The sequence below is a fragment of the Nomascus leucogenys genome, chromosome 16 (genome assembly GCF_006542625.1).
Source record: "Nomascus leucogenys isolate Asia chromosome 16, Asia_NLE_v1, whole genome shotgun sequence".
NCBI classification, from domain to species: Eukaryota; Metazoa; Chordata; class Mammalia; order Primates; family Hylobatidae; genus Nomascus; species Nomascus leucogenys.
Window position 1 is genome coordinate 42500613 of NC_044396.1, and position 16757 is coordinate 42517369.

Here is a 16757-nt window from a genome sequence, read left to right on the forward strand (position 1 = left end):
TTACTAGAGGTGCACTCCAGACCCTGTTTGGCTGGGTGTCAGCAGCGGTGGCTGCAGAACAGCGGATTTTCGTGAGACCACAAATTCAGCTGTCTGATAGTTCCTCTGAAAGTTTTGTCTCAGAGAAGTACCGGGTTGAATGAGGTGTCAGTCTGTCCCTACTGGGGGGGTGCCTCCCAGTTAGGCTGCTCAGGGGTGAGGGACCCACTTTAGGAGGCAGTCTGTCCGTTCTCAGATCTCCAGCTGCGTGCTGGGAGAACCACTACTCTCTTCAAAGCTGTCAGTCAGACAGGGACATTTAAGTCTGTGGAAGTTCTTGCAGAGTTTTTGTTTGTCTGTGCCCTGCCCCCAGAGGTGGAGCCTACAGAGGCAGGCAGGCCTCCTTGAGCTGTGGTGGGCTCCACCCAGTTCGAGCTTCCTGGCTGCTTTGTTTACCTAAGCAAGCCTGGGCAATCAATCTCCTAGTGTGCCGTTTTCCAGGCCCGTTGGAAAAGCGCAGTTAGGGTGGGACTGACCCGATATTCCAGGTGCCGTCTGCTTCCCCTTTCTTTGACTAGGAAAGGGAACTCCCTGACCCCTTGCGCTTCCCGAGTGAGTCAATGCCTCGCCCTGCTTCGGCTCGCGCACAGTGCGCTTCACCGACTGTCCTGCACCCACTGTTAGGCACTCCCTAGTGAGATGAAACCAGTACCTCAAGCAGAAATGCAGAAATCACCCGTCTTCTGTGTCGCTGGGGCTGGGAGCTGGAGACCGGAGCTGTTCCTATTCGGCCATCTTGGCTCCACCCCGAGAAGATAAATTCTTCAACAAGCTTTTCACTTTCCGGGTTTTAAAACTATCATATTTTTATCTTCATTCACTTTTTAGCAGTTATAAATCTAAGAGGGCTCTATATACCATTTATCCATCTGTTTTTCATATTTAACACATTTTAGATGAGTTACAGACCTTGGCTATTATTAGCTATACTTATATTTGCCTTATCTAAAGATCTTTAATTTTCCATAGTAAAACCGATTATTTTTTAATGATATTAATTTTGGACAGCTCTTGATATTACAGTGTCAACAACTATGAGGGTCTTAGTTTTTACCCTACTTGCAGCTAACAAGTTAGGCTGCCACAGTTTCATGGATCCCGGTAGAAGACATGAGACTCCCGGGTCTGAGACAAAGGATAGTTTATTGCTCATAGCAACAGAAATAGCAAGATACTAGCATTTTAGTACTGGTCCCCCAAGCCTCAATTTCCACAAGCAAACATAAAGGAAGCCAGATGAGCCCTGCACACTGTGCATAAGAGGAACCCTGAACTTAGAGAAACCCCAATCTCTCATATGGCAGTAAGCACATCTGCCCATTGCTCTTAGGCAGACGAACCTCTCTGTAAAGGGCATTCAGTGCCTCGTCTTGCAAGAAGTTCAGAAAGGTGAGAGATAGGAGTGCGAAAGGCTTATTGGGAAACAAAAAAGGAAAGCATGAGAAATGTCTTCCTACAATATCAACCCCTCATTTCTACACCATCTTGCCTTCCAAAAAATTTATCCATAAACACAACACTTGTGGGTGGTTCTGATCAATCTGGCTGGCACAGGCTGGAACCAAGTCCATTTAATTGGTTGTATATGCCATTTCATTAAGGCTACCACCTACAAGACTCCAAGCACCAGGATAAGGCCAACCTGCCGCACTGACCTCACCACCCATGTCCCCCAGGGCCCTGGACTCAACCACCCAAACAAATGCAATGAATCATCAGAGTCTACAAGGACAGCCTCCTTTTACAGAGCTCTCTACACTTGTCTGAGGACTACATAATCTACTGGTAGCGTTTCCTGAAATACTTGAAGGTTCCTTATGACCACCCCTAAAGTGCAAGTTATTGTCTCTTTGAGAAGGAGATGAGTTAATGCCTGGCTTCCATAAAGTATAATACCAGGCTACTCATCGTGCCCCTGGAAAGTGGTTTATCATTGCTGGGGCCACCCAAGTGGGACCTTCATGAGTTAGTGAAACAGGCTGGGTGGCCTCCTAGCTGGATGTTAAACCTTAGGAGTCTGAGTTCAGTTCAAATAATTGAGTCCTTATTTTAAGGAGAGACTGGCCTATTTGTCTATGCCACCAGCCAGAGGACATTTGTCCTTACCATGGAATGGCTGAGGGATAGCTTTGGAATTGGGGAAATGGGAGAGACATACAGAGCCGTTGACAGGCATTTTGCTTAGGAGGTGCAGGAGCAACAATTATCTCTTCTGTTCCCAATAAATTTTTCAGTAAGGTTAAAGGGAGTGGCCATGGTATAGCAGTGAGAGCTGCCTTGCGGTGGGTGACAGGCCCAGCAGTCAATTAAACAGAAGGCACTGGCAACAGCTTGGGAGATCTCTGTGTTTTCCTTTGAGGAAAGCTCTAGAGGCAGTTCACTGGAAACAAAGATCATTGATGTCCCTACCTCCCCTGTATCTCCAGGGTCTGAGGTATTCTTCAGATGCTGAGGTTGCTGTTATCCTTCCACTGCTACAAAATCTATGTGCTCCATTCCAATAGCTAACTTCGCTATTTTTTAACCATCCCTTAGTTGTCTCCAGATATTTGGTCTGAAAGGGCCAAGTACAAAAGGGACAAGCGCATTTCTGCAAAACCTGCAGAAATCCATTAAGTTTCCATCTTTAGTGTGCGTGAGTCACTACAGAGAGACTTGGCAAGCACTAACCAAGCAGCCCTTTCCCTTATGATTAGGTTACAGGGGATGGGGGTAGGGGTGGCGATTCTTTTCCTAAGGGCCAGATTAAAGTAAATATTTTATGCTTAATTCATCTCTGTAAGTACAAATAGCAGACAAAAAATAGCCAGTGCTCGAAAAATGGCTACCGAATCTTTAACATGAAATATCTAATGTGATTCTACATAGTAGTATTATGCCAATGTACTTATATTTTTATACTATTCTTTTTTTTTTTTTTTTTTTTGAGACACAGTCTTGCTCTGTCGCCCAGGCTGGAGTGCAGTGGCACGATCTCAGTTCACTGCAACCTCTGCCTCCTGGGTTCAAGCAGTTCTTCTGCCTCAGCCTCCTGAATAGCTGGGACTACAGGCACGTGCCACCATGCCCAGTTAATTTTTTTTCTTTTTTCTTTTTCTTTTTGTATTTTTAGTAGAGAAGGGGTTTCACCGTCTTAGCCAGGATGGTCTCCTGACCTCGTCATCTGCCTGCCTCGGCCTCCCAAAGTGGTGGTATTACAGGCGTGAGCCACCACGCCCGGCCTATACTACTCATTTTTAACTGGGTATATCATAATTCTCACTATTGTGGCAATCTTGATTTCATTTACTTTGTTAGTTCCTTTGCTAACCTACTCCATTTTAGATAAGTACATTATTTAGGACTCTACATTGAAGGTTTCAAGAAACCAAATGAAATGAATGGCTTTCTCTTACCGTTTGCCTCGTGGATAATGCCGCACATATTCTCCAACATCGTGAGCAGCAACAGCTAAGACTTGGGGATCATCTGACACTTCCAAAAGTTTTGTCAAGATTCTGAAATAAATTTTATCCAAAAGAGAGATCAAGTTCTAATTTTTCTATAGAATACAACAGAGCACAGGTATAATGAAGATATCTTCCTGAAAATAGACATTTATTAATATATTCATATTCTTCTAAGGATTTCACTATTACATATAAGTTTGCAGTCTTCAAACCTTCAAACCTTCATACATATATAACAAGTTTCTTTCAGATTCACAATGTATACCAGGCACGATTTCCAAAATATCAGGGACTCCCCCCATCAAGAAAACTAGAACATGAATAAAAGTTATTTTAACACAAAACTACCAATAGATCTTTTCTAATTATATATATTTTCATAAGCCATTTATAAACCCTAGGACCTACTGGTACTACTGGGACAAGTGACTTTCAGTGCTCGATGATAAGAGGGTGGACTGAGAACTAAGCACGCACGTCTTCCCCTCTCTCTTACCCCAACTCTAACAGAAGAGTGGAACATATACTTTCCAAACAGTGAAGTCCATAACAGCAAGAGAAAAGATGGCAGCCCAAATCCACCATCCTGTCACCTTGCCCTTCTGGTACTTTCTCCAGTACAACAACATAGAGTAAACTGTCACTGGAGCCTGACGGGTACTTCTGAGAATAGGAGCCAGGAACCAGCAGCAAAGAAGGCTCCCACTGCCCCGGCTTCTGCTACCCTCCTCAAGGACCACTGGGGGTGGGTGCAGCTACCCAAGATGTGCATGTGCCCTTGGGAGTGAAAGTGGAGGGAGATGGTGCTGCTCAGAATCCAAGGAGCTTGGAAAGGACTCCCTTCCTCACGTCTGCAAGCAGAAATCATTCAAGGAATAGGTTGCTCCTCTGTTATTTTAATGCTCAAGGGCCTAGAAATAGATGGAAAACTTCTCAATTCATTCTAAAAGCATAGCGTAACTGTGGTAACCAGTCAGAATGAATGTTTTTTAAATGCCTTGGTAGAAGACCAATATATAAAAACAACTCTTTCTAATACCCCAGCAACTCAGAAATAGATACACACAAACTTTAACAAATTAGCCAACTGAACCCACTAGTACACTGAGAGACAATATTCAGTTTTCAGCTCAAATGTCATCTGCTGTATAAAAGCTCAGGATTACCCTAAGGCAGTACTCTCCCCACCATTCTCTTTTCCTACTCCACTGTTCTTCATAGTATTAATCACCACCTGCCATTGTAGTATGTATTAAGACAGTGATGGGGTGGAGCCAAGATGGCCGAATAGGAACAGCTACGGTCTACAACTCCCAGCGTGAGCGACACAGAAGAAGGGTGATTTCTGCATTTCCATTTGAGGTACCGGGTTCATCTCACTAGGGAGTGCCAAACAGTGGGTGCAGGACAGTCGGAGCAGCGCACTGTGCCCGAGCCGAAGCAGGGCAAGGCATTGCCTCACTCGGGAAGCGCAAGGGGTCAGGGAGTGCCCTTTCCTAGTCAAAGAAAGGGGTAACGGACGGCACCTGGAAAATCGGGTCAGTCCCACCCTAATACTGCGATTTTCCAACGGGCTTGGAAAACGGCACACCAGGAGATTGTGTCCCGCACCTGGCTCAGAGGGTCCCATGCCCACGGAGTCTCACTGATTGCTAGCACAGCAGTCTGAGATCAAACTGCAAGGTGGCAGCGAGGCTGGGGGAGGGGCGCCCGCCATTGCCCAGGCTTGCTTAGGTAAACAAAGTAGCCAGGAAGCTCGAACTGGGTGGAGCCCACCACAGCTCAAGGAGGCCTGCCTGCCTCTGTAGGCTCCACCTCTGCGGGCAGGGCACAGACAAACAAAAATTCAGCAGGAACCTCTGCAGACGTAAATGTCCCTGTCTGACAGCTTTGAAGAGAGTAGTGGTTCTCCCAGCACGCAGCTGGAGATCTGACAACGGACAGACTGCCTCCTAAAGTGGGTCCCTGACCCCCGAGCAGCCTAACTGGGAGGCACCCCCCCCAGTAGGGACAGACTGACACCTCACTCGGCCAGGTACTCCTCTGAGACAAAACTTCCAGAGGAACCATCAGACAGCTGAATTTGTGGTCTCACAAAAATCCGCTGTTCTGCAGCCACCGCTGCTGACACCCAGCCAAACAGGGTCTGCAGTGGACCTCTAGCAAACTCCAACAGGCCTGCAGCTGAGGGTCCTGTCTGGTAGAAGGAAAACTAACAAACAGAAAGGACATCCACACCAAAAACCCATCTGTACATCAACATCATCAAAGACCAAAGGTAGATAAAACCACAAAGATGGGGAAAAAACAGAGCAGAAAAACTGGAAACTCTAAAAAGCAGAGCACCTCTCCTCCTTCAAAGGAACGCAGTTCCTCACCAGCAACGGAACAAAGCTGGACGGAGAATGACTTTGACGAGTTGAGAGAAGAAGGCTTCGGACGATCAAACTACTCTGAGCTATGGGAGGAAATTCAAAACAGTAGCAAAGAAGTTAAAAACTTTGAAAAAAAATTAGACGGATGGATAACTAGAATAACCAATGAAGAGAAGGGCTTAAAGGAGCTGATGGAGCTGAAAGCCAAGTTTCGAGAACTACGCGAAAATTGCAGAAGCCTCGGTAGCCGATGCGATCAACTGGAAGAAAGGGTATCAGTGATGGAAGATGAAATGAATGAAATGAAGCGAGAAGGGAAGTTTAGAGAAAAAAGAATAAAAAGAAACGAACAAAGCCTCCAAGAAATTTCAGACTATGTGAAAAGACCAAACCTACGCCTGATTGCTGTACCTGAAAATGACGGGGAGAAAGGAACCAAGTTGGAAAACACTCTGCAAGATATTATCCAGGAGGACTTCCCCAATCTAGCAAGGCAGGCCAACATTCAGATTCAGGAAATACAGAGAACACCACAAAGATACTCCTCTGGAAGAGCAACTCCAAGACACATAATTGTCAGATTCACCAAAGTTGAAATGAAGGAAAAAATGTTAAGGGTGGCCAGAGAGAAAGGTTGTGTTACCCACAAAGGGAAGCCCATCAGACTAACAGCTGATCTCTCGGCAGAAACTCTACAAGCCAGAAGAGAGTGGGGGCCGATATTCAACATTCTTAAAGAAAAGAATTTTCAACCCAGAATTTCATATCCAGCCAAACTAAGCTTCATAAGTGAAGGAGAAATAAAATACTTTACAGACAAGCAAATGCTGAGTGATTTTGTCACCACCAGGCCTACCCTAAAAGAGCTCCTGAAGGAAGCACTAAACATGGAAAGGAACAACCGGTACGAGCCACTGCAAAAACATGCCAAACTGTAAAGACCATCGAGGCTAGGAAGAAACTGCATCAACTAAGGAGCAAAATAACCAACTAACATCATAATGACAGGATCAAATTCACACGTAACAATATTAACTTTAAATGTAAATGGGCTAAATGCTCCAATTAAAAGACACAGACTGGCAAACTGGATAAGGAGTCAAGACCCATCAGTGTGCTGTATTCAGGAAACCCATCTCACGTGCAGAGACACACATAGACTCAAAACAAAGGGATGGAGGAAGATCTATCAAGCAAATGGAAAACAAAAAAAGGCAGGGGTTGCAATCCTAGTCTCTGATAAAATAGACTTTAAACCAACAAAGATCAAAAGAGACAAAGAAGGCCATTACATAATGGTAAAGGGATCAATTCAACAAGAAGAGCTAACTATCCTAAATATATATGCACCCAACACAGGAGCACCCAGATTCATAAAGCAAGTCCTGAGCGACCTACAAAGGGACTTAAACTCCCACACAATAATAATGGGAGATTTTAACACCCCACTGTCAACATTAGACAGATCAACGAGACAGAAAGTTAACAAGGATATCCAGGAATTGAACTGAGCTCTGCACAAAGTGGACCTAATAGACATCTACAGAACTCTCCACCCCAAATAAACAGAATATACATTTTTTTCAGCATCACACCACACCTATTCCAAAACTGACCACATAGTTAGAAGTAAAGCACTCCTCAACAAATGTAAAGGAACAGAAATTATAACAAACTGTCTCTCAGACCACAGTGCAATCAAACTAGAACTCAGGATTAAGAAACTCACTCAAAACCACTCAACTACAAGGAAACTGAACAACGTGCTCCTGAATGAGTACTGGGTATATAATGAAATGAAGGCAGAAATAAAGATATTCTTTGAAACCAACGAGAACAAAGACACAACATACCAGAATCTCTGGGACACATTCCAAGCAGTGTGTAGAGGGAAATTTATGCACTAAATGCCCATAAGAGAAAGCAGGAAAGATCCAAAATTGACACCCTAACATCACAATTAAAAGAACTAGAAAAGCAAGAGCAAACACATTCAAAAGCTAGCAGAAGGCTAGAAATAACTAAAATCAGAGCAGAACTGAAGAAAATAGAGACACAAAAAACTCTTCAAAAAATTAATGAATCCAGGAGCTGGTTTTTTGAAAAGATCAACAAAATTGATAGACTGCTAGCAAGACTAATAAAGAAGAAAAGAGAGAAGAATCAAATAGACGCAATAAAAAATGAAAAAGGGGATATCACCACCGATCCCACAGAAGTACAATCTACCATCAGAGAATACTACAAACACCTCTACGCAAATAAACTAGAAAATCTAGAAGAAACGGATAAATTGCTCGACAAATACACCCTCCCAAGACTAAACCAGGAAGAAGCTGAATCTCTGAACAGACCAATAACAGGCTCTGAAATTGTGACAATAATCAATAGCTTACCAACAAAAAAGAGTTCAGGACCTGATGGATTCACAGCCGAATTCTACCAGAGGTACAAAGAGAAACTGGTACCATTCCTTCTGAAACTATTCCAATCGACAGAAAAAGAGGGAATCCTCCCTAACACATTTTATGAGGCCAGCATCATCCTGATACCAAAGCCTGGCAGAGACATAACCAAAAAAGAGAATTTCAGACCAATATCCTTGATGAACATTGACGCAAAAATCCTCAATAAAATACCGGCAAACCGAATCCAGCAGCACATCAAAAAGCTTATACACCACGATCAAGTGGGCTTCATCCCCGGGATGCAAGGCTGGTTCAACATACGAAAATCAATAAATGTAATCCAGCATATAAACAGAACCAAAGACAAAAACCACATGATTATCTCAATAGATGCAGAAAAGGCCTTTGACAAAATTCAACAACCTTCATGCTAAAAACTCTCAATAAATTAGGTATTGATGGGACGTATCTCAAAATAATAAGAGCTATCTATGACAACCCATGGAAAATATCATACTGAATGGGCAAAAACTGGAAGCATTCCCTCTGAAAACTGGCACAAGACAGGGATGCCCTCTCTCACCGCTCCTATTCAACATAGTGCTGGAAGTTCTGGCCAGAGCAATCAGGCAGGAGAAAGAAATAAAGGGTATTCCATTAGGAAAAGAGGAAGTCAAATTGTCCCTGTTTGCAGATGACATGATTGTGTATCTAGAAAACCCCATTGTCTCAGCCCAAAATCTCCTTAAGCTGATTAGCAACTTCAGCAAAGTCTCAGGATACAAAATCAATGCACAAAAATCACAAGCATTCTTGTACACCAATCACAGACAAACAGAGAGCCAAATCATGAGTGAACTCCCATTCACAATTGCTTCAAAGAGAATAAAATACCTAGGAATCCAACTTACAAGGGATGTGAAGGACCTCCTCAAGGAGAACTACAAACCACTGCTCAATGAAATAAAAGAGGATACAAACAAATGGAAGAACATTCCATGCTCATGGGTAGGAAGAATCAATATCGTGAAAATGGCCATACTGCCCAAGGTAATTTATAGATTCAATGCCATCCCCATCAAGCTACCAATGACTTTCTTTGCAGAATTGGAAAAAACTACTTTAAAGTTCATATGGAACCAAAAAAGAGCCCGCATCGCCAAGTCAATCCTAAGCCAAAAGAACAAAGCTGGAGGCATCATGCTACCTGACTTCAAACTATACTACAAGGCTACAGTAACCAAAACAGCATGGTACTGGTACCAAAACAGAGACATAGATCAATGGAACAGAACAGAGCCCTCAGAAATAATGCCGCATATCTACAACTATCTGATCTTTGACAAACCTGGCAAAAACAAGAAATGGGAAAAGGATTCCCTATTTAATAAATGGTGCTGGGAAAACTGGCTAGCCATATGTAGAAAGCTGCAACTGGATCCCTTCTTTACACCTTACACAAAAATTAATTCAAGATGGATTAAAGACTTACATGTTAGACCTAAAACCATAAAAACCCTAGAAGAAAACCTAGGCAATACCATTCAGGACATAGGCGTGGGCAAGGACTTCATGTCTAAAACACCAAAAGCAATGGCAACAAAAGCCAAAATCGACAAATGGGATCTCATTAAACTAAAGAGCTTCTGCGCAGCAAAAGAAACTATCATCAGAATGAACAGGCAACCTACAGAATGGGAGAAAATTTTTGCAACCTACTCATCTGACAAAGGGCTAATATCCAGAATCTATAATGAACTCAAACAAATTTACAAGAAAAAAACAAACAACCCCATCAAAAAGTGGGCAAAGGACATGAACAGACACTTCTCAAAAGAAGACATTTGTGCAGCCAAAAAACACATGAAAAAATGCTCATCATCACTGGCCATCAGAGAAATGCAAATCAAAACCACAGTGAGATACCATCTCACACCAGTTAGACTGGCCATCATTAAAAAATCAGGAAACAACAGGTGCTGGAGAGGATGTGGAGAAATAGGAACACTTTTACACTGTTGGTGGGACTGTAAACTAGTTCAACCATTGTGGAAGTCAGTGTGGCGATTCCTCAGGGATCTCGAACTAGAAACACCATTTGACCCAGCCATCCCATTACTGGGTATATACCCAAAGGACTATAAATCATGCTGCTATAAAGACACATGCACACGTATGTTTATTGCGGCACTATTCACAATAGCAAAGAGTTGGAACCAACCCAAATGTCCAACAACGATAGACTGGATTAAGAAAATGTGGCACATATACACCATGGAATACTATGCAGCCATAAAAAATGATGAGTTCGTGTCCTTTGTAGGGACATGGATGAAACTGGAAAACATCATTCTCAGTAAACTATCACAAGGACAAAAAACCAAACACCGCATGTTCTCACTCATAGGTGGGAATTGAACAATGAGAACTCATGGACACAGGAAGGGGAACATCACACTCCGGGGACTGTTGTGGGGTGGGGGGAGGGGGGAGGGACAGCATTAGGAGATACACCTAATGCTAAATGACGAGTTAATGGGTGCAGGAAATCAACATGGCACATGGATACATATGTAACAAACCTGCACATTGTGCACATGTACCCTAAAACCCTAAAGTATAATAAAAAAAAATAGATAAAAAATAAATAAATAAAAAATAAAAAAAATAAATAAATAACTTCCAAGAAAAAAAAAAAAAAAAAAACACCAAAAGCAATGGCAACAAAAGCCAAAATTGACAAATGGGATCTAATTAAACTAAAGAGCTTCTGCACAGCAAAAGAAACTACCATCAGAGTGAACAGGCAACCTACAGAATGGGAGAAAATTTTTGCAATCTACTCATCTGACAAAGGGCTAATATCCAGAATCTACAATGAACTCAAACAAATTTACAAGAAAAAAACAAACAACCCCATCAAAAAGTGGGCAAAGGACATGAACAGACACTTCTCAAAAGAAGACATTTGTGCAGCCAAAAAACACATGAAAAAATGCTCATCATCACTGGCCATCAGAGAAATGCAAATCAAAACCACAATGAGATACCGTCTCACACCAGTTAGAATGGCCATCATTAAAAAGTCAGGAAACAACTGGTGCTGGAGAGGATATGGAAAAATAGGAACACTTTTACAGTGTTGGTGGGACTGTAAACTAGTTCAACCATTGTGGAAGTCAGTGTGGCGATTCCTCAGTGATCTGGAACTAGAAATACCATTTGACCCAGCCATCCCATTACTGGGTATATACCCAAAGGTCTATAAATCATGCTGCTATAAAGACATATGCACACGTATGTTTATTGCGGCACTATGCACAATAGCAAAGACTTGGAACCAACACAAATGTCCAACAACAATAGACTGGATTAAGAAAACGTGGCACATATACACCATGGAATACTATGCAGCCATAAAAAATGATGAGTTCATGTCTTTTGTAGGGACATGGATGAAACTGGAAAACATCATTCTCAGTAAACTATCGCAAGGACAAAAAACCAAACACCGCATGTTCTCACTCATAGGTGGGAATTGAACAATGATTACTCATGGACACAGGAAGGGGAACATCACACTCCAGGGACTGTTGTGGGGTGGGGCGAGGGGGGAGGGACAGCATTGGGAGATATACCTAATGCTAAATGACGAGTTAATGGGTGCAGCAAACCAACATGGCACATGGATACATATGTAACAAACCTGCACGTTGTGCACATGTACCCTAAAACCTAAAGTACAATAATAAAATAAAATAAAAATAAAATAAAATAAAATAAAAATAAAAATTGGATTAAAAAAAGATAGTCATGTTAAATGACTTCAAGCCATAGGAAGTAAAAATGACAGGTCAAAAATTAATACATTTAGTCTGATAACATGTATAAGTAAAGGTATATAAAGATGTAGGTAAGGTATGTCTAGGCACCGAAAGACTATGGCCTGCTGACCCTAGTTCCTCCTCAGGAAGAGTCTGAGATTGAAGAGCAGTGAAGAAACCTTTCCACTTTAGTTCTCTCTGCCTTCAAGATGAAACAAGACATATTCAGTTTTTCATATATCTATTTATATTTTTAACATTTCAAACTATGTGTGTTTTTAAAAGGCTAACTTGCAAATTATTCTAAAATTAAATTAAATTTAATTCAACTGAAACATTTTGATAATTTCAAAAAAATACTTGTTTTTATTTCAATAATTTAAATATTAAGAAATTTTATGAAATTATAAGCAAATTACATTAATGAAAATTATTTAAAATATACCATTTGATCTCAAGAAAAGAAAAATAGCTCAGAGTCGTCAGAGCTATGTGAAATACATAAAATTTTTCACACCCAGAGACAAGAGTGTGGGTCCAACGGCAATTATTTAAAGGCATTTTGTCCCTAACAATCCCACTCATTACTCTCGTGTTCCTGGAATTTGTGATACAAAGATCAATATACAGCTAATCAACAGTTAATGTCATTTTAATGTAAATTCTTGGCAAATGACTTAGGAAGTGCCTCTTCTTTTTCCTTTAAAAGCCCACTTGTAACTGCTACTAATTGGAGTGTATATTCAAGGCAAGTTAAATCTATGCTCCCAGGTAGCCATCTTCAAGCTTTGAGCTTGAACAATCTCTGTATTTAATCTTATTTTCTGAATTTCATTATTCAAGACTGACATTCTGAATACATCAAACCAGAAGTCAGGAAATAACAGCTCAAGTCCAACCCAGATGCCATCTGTTTTTGTAAATGTTTTACTGGAATACAGCCAGGCTCATTAGTTTACTTGGTGCCCATAGCTGGCACTGCAATGGCGAGTTGAGTGATTTGGGACAGAAACAAAATGGCTCCAAAAGTCTAAAATATTTACTACCTGGGTCTTTACCAAATCACGTTGCCAATCCCTGCCTTAAACTATTCTCAGTGACGTAAGCCATTCTCCATATGGCTGAGACCATGATACCCAAAATACGGTGTACACACCAGCAGCATGGGCATCACCTGGTTACTTAGAAATGCTGATCACAGACCTAATCTAGGACTACTGAATTAGAATCTGCATTTTAACAAGATCTCCATTAACATTTGAGAAGCACAGCCTTAGAGTCAGATAATGTTAGAACTGGAAGGAATCACAGACTTTCTAGTCAAATCTGCAAAATGTGGACATGATTTTAATTGCTACCCTTCAGGACCATTAAGTCCACTGAATATCTTCAGCAACAATGAAAACATCTTTGTATTATTAGCTGTAAACCTGCTGAGCATGCTATTTCTGTGTCAAATCATCAACTAAAATGTTCAAAAGAACAGGTTCAAAAAAAGAGATTTTATGGTACGCAATGAGAGAGTTCCCTCCAAGATGTCTCCGAATACAGTTAAGTCAACAATAGATTCATCAATCACAATCCAAACCTCTATTGCCACATTAACCACAACCCATGATTCTATCAAATAGTCCAATGGATCCTGGCAGCAACACACCACAGCTCTGCAGTTAGACCAAATGTGAATTCTGCCTCGACATTAGCTAGAAATGTAATCTTGAAAAGCATCTGTTCAAATCAAATTAGAATTTACATTATTATTCTAATTGATCACTCAACAAATATGTTCAATCTCTTTCCCAGTGTTTTCCCTCAGTTTTAGAAACTTGTTTTCTCTCTCAGCTTTTGCTTTTCTTCTATCTCCATGGCTTCTTATATTTCAGAATATTTTCTTACTCAAAATATATATTTATTTCAAAACTACTAACATACAAGCTACAAGGTATTTTCTGTATACTTCAAAAGCGAGAGGGAAAAATTAACTTATATACTTGCTAAGTCTGGAATTACCCGACGTAAGTGTGGTTATCCACAGATAAAAGGAAGACCAGTATGCATGGTGCTTTTTAAACAGCAGAATAAAATAAAGATTTCATCCAGATCTGTCTTATTGGGCAGCACTAGTACCTGTCATTCATCTCATGCAGATAATTTATAAGAATGTAAAGAATGTCAGGTGACCATCAGGTTAATTGGTTGCAGCTGGCGCCAGGGAAAGAGTCTCTCAACAGACAGAAAATATCTGAAGCTGGTGATCAGCAGCTTCCCAATAATATCTCAAGAGTGGGGTGGGCAGGCTCAAGCATGCCTACTAAGGTACAAAGTGGCAGAGTTTAACCGGTATATGACCTTCCTCTAGGAATGCTCAACCGATAAGGGAAAAATGCCTCAAGTGAGCACGCACCCAACTTCAGTAAACATACTGTGCATGTGGCCCCTCCCAAGTGCTGGCAGAACACTGAACATGACAGCCCAGCCCAAGGGAAACATCGAGGGAGGAGAAATAGAAACCCTGGAACCATGCCAATGTATAAAAACCCAAGTAAAGGGCAGAACAGGGCACTTGGATCTTCCAAGTCACCCACTTGGCCCTCTTCCAAATGTACTTTATTTCCTTTCATTCCTGCTCTAAAACTTTTTTAATAAGCCTTCACTTCTGCTCTAAAACTTGCCCTGGTCTCTCACTCTGCCTTAAACCTATTTCTGCCCCTCAGCAGAATTATTTCCTCCAAGGAGGCAAGGATCAAGTTGCTGCAGACCCATACAGATTCACAACTGGTAACAACCCCACTGACAGAACAGACTCCCTTCTTGGCCAAGGGGACCCCAGAGAAATCTCAAAAACTGAGTTTCAGGCTATGATAGGAAGAGAGATCAGACAAAACTCATAATACCCCTTCCCTTTTGGAGTTTAGGCACAACTGGCCACCATTAATGCAAAACAGAAATCAGCTACACTTTCTCAGGGCTCCTTAAGACTGTTTTTCCCAAGATGGTGGTCACTCATATGGGCTCAGAAGAAACCTCTTTAAAATATTTCACAGAGTTTGGTTCCTCCAAGAATAAAAACTAAAGACAAACAAACAATAATTTCAAATTTCTCATCATCATATAAACATAAAAGAAAAATACCATATACCAGCCAGGTGCAGTGGCTCACGCCTGTAATCCCAGCACTTTGGGAGGCCGAGGTGGGCAGATCACGAGGTCAGGAGATCGAGACCATCCTGGCTAACACGGTGAAACCCTGTCTCTACTATAAAACAGAAAAAATTAGCCGGGCGTGGTGGCGGGCACCTGTAGTCCCAGGTAGGTACTCGGGAGGCTGAGGCAGGAGAATGGCGTGAACCCAGGAGGTGGAGCTTGCAGTGAGCCGAGATCATGCCACTGCACTCCAGCCTGGGCAACAGAGTGAGACTCCGTCTCAAAAAAAAAAGAAAAGAAAAATACCATATACCACTGTTCTTGGTTATTCAGAAAAATCACAGTGTCATACAAAGGTAAAAGGAGTAATCTGAAGAAGCCACAAAAATTAAAACCTAACACCAGAAAATAGAAAGTACCCTTTTCCAAAGTCTCTTTAAGTGTATCATAATAAAGATACACATAATGCTTTTGTAATAACTTGTAAAACGTTCCCCACCATTATATTCAAGTTTTCTAAACACTAGATTTAAAAAGAAACTCCAAGCTCTCTGTTGTTAAAACTCAGTCATAAGGTAACAATGAAAAACTAATCCACTCCTTCCCACTTCCTATTCTGTCAATCTTTCTGACATCAACCACTCACTTTGATTTGCCATTTTGTTTAAATGAGAATAATGTATCATTTTCAGTAATACACAGAAAATGGAGTCTAAACATCAGAGATAGGTAGACCTAAAAATGCTCCATCTGGATGCCTCATTTAAATGACAATAAGAGGATTTCTTAAAAGTATAAATCTATAAGGAAGGACAAAATGGGAAATGAAACAAAAACAATAAAATATTGAAGCGGAAAGTCAGAAGAACAAATGTTAAACATGAGAAAACCAAATACCAAGGTGGCAGGGAGGTAAGCCAAGGAGCAACCTGATTTACAACACAGAACTATTTATACCAGCATTTTTAGATACCAGACTCAAACTTTGCTGCCTCATATGACAACCACTAGCCACATGTGGTTTGTTTTAAAGTTAAATTGATAAAAATTTAGTTTCTCAGTTACCAAGAACATTTCCAGTGCTCTTTAGTGACAAACTATTGTACTGAGCAGCACAGATATAAACTACTTCTATCATCGCAAAAAGTTCCATTGAAGTTGAGGTAGACGGTGAAAAACTGTAATGCAAGATCTATAGGAACACTAAAAAAAAAATCATACACAAAGGAATAAATTTAATGAAAGACAAGAGCGTAACATTATCCAAAGGAAATCCTACATAAATGAAGGGATATACTACCATGTTCATGGATTGGAGGACCCTCCTTCCAAATTAAAATAATATCAATTCCCCCTAGAATAAACTATGGCTTCAATCCCAATTGAAATACCCGTCAAACCATTTGTTTGACAAGCTGATTCTAAAATGCATACAGAAATGCAGGAGTCCAGAAAGCACCAAGACACCTTGGAAGAACAGGCATGCTCATACTATCAGACACCAAGACAGAAAATAAT

At 41.1% G+C, this 16757-nt stretch overlaps 1 protein-coding gene across 2 annotated transcripts in view; it reads right to left on the minus strand.

Annotated features, from left to right (window-relative positions):
* ATP6V1H (ATPase H+ transporting V1 subunit H) overlaps window positions 1–16757 on the minus strand; it is a 145584-nt gene that overhangs the window by 43636 nt on the left and 85191 nt on the right. For both annotated transcript variants that reach the window (XM_003255956.4, XM_003255957.4), the window contains one exon: window positions 3435–3536. In XM_003255956.4, the coding sequence (XP_003256004.1) occupies window positions 3435–3536 (102 nt within the window). The remainder of the gene's footprint in view (window positions 1–3434; window positions 3537–16757) is intronic.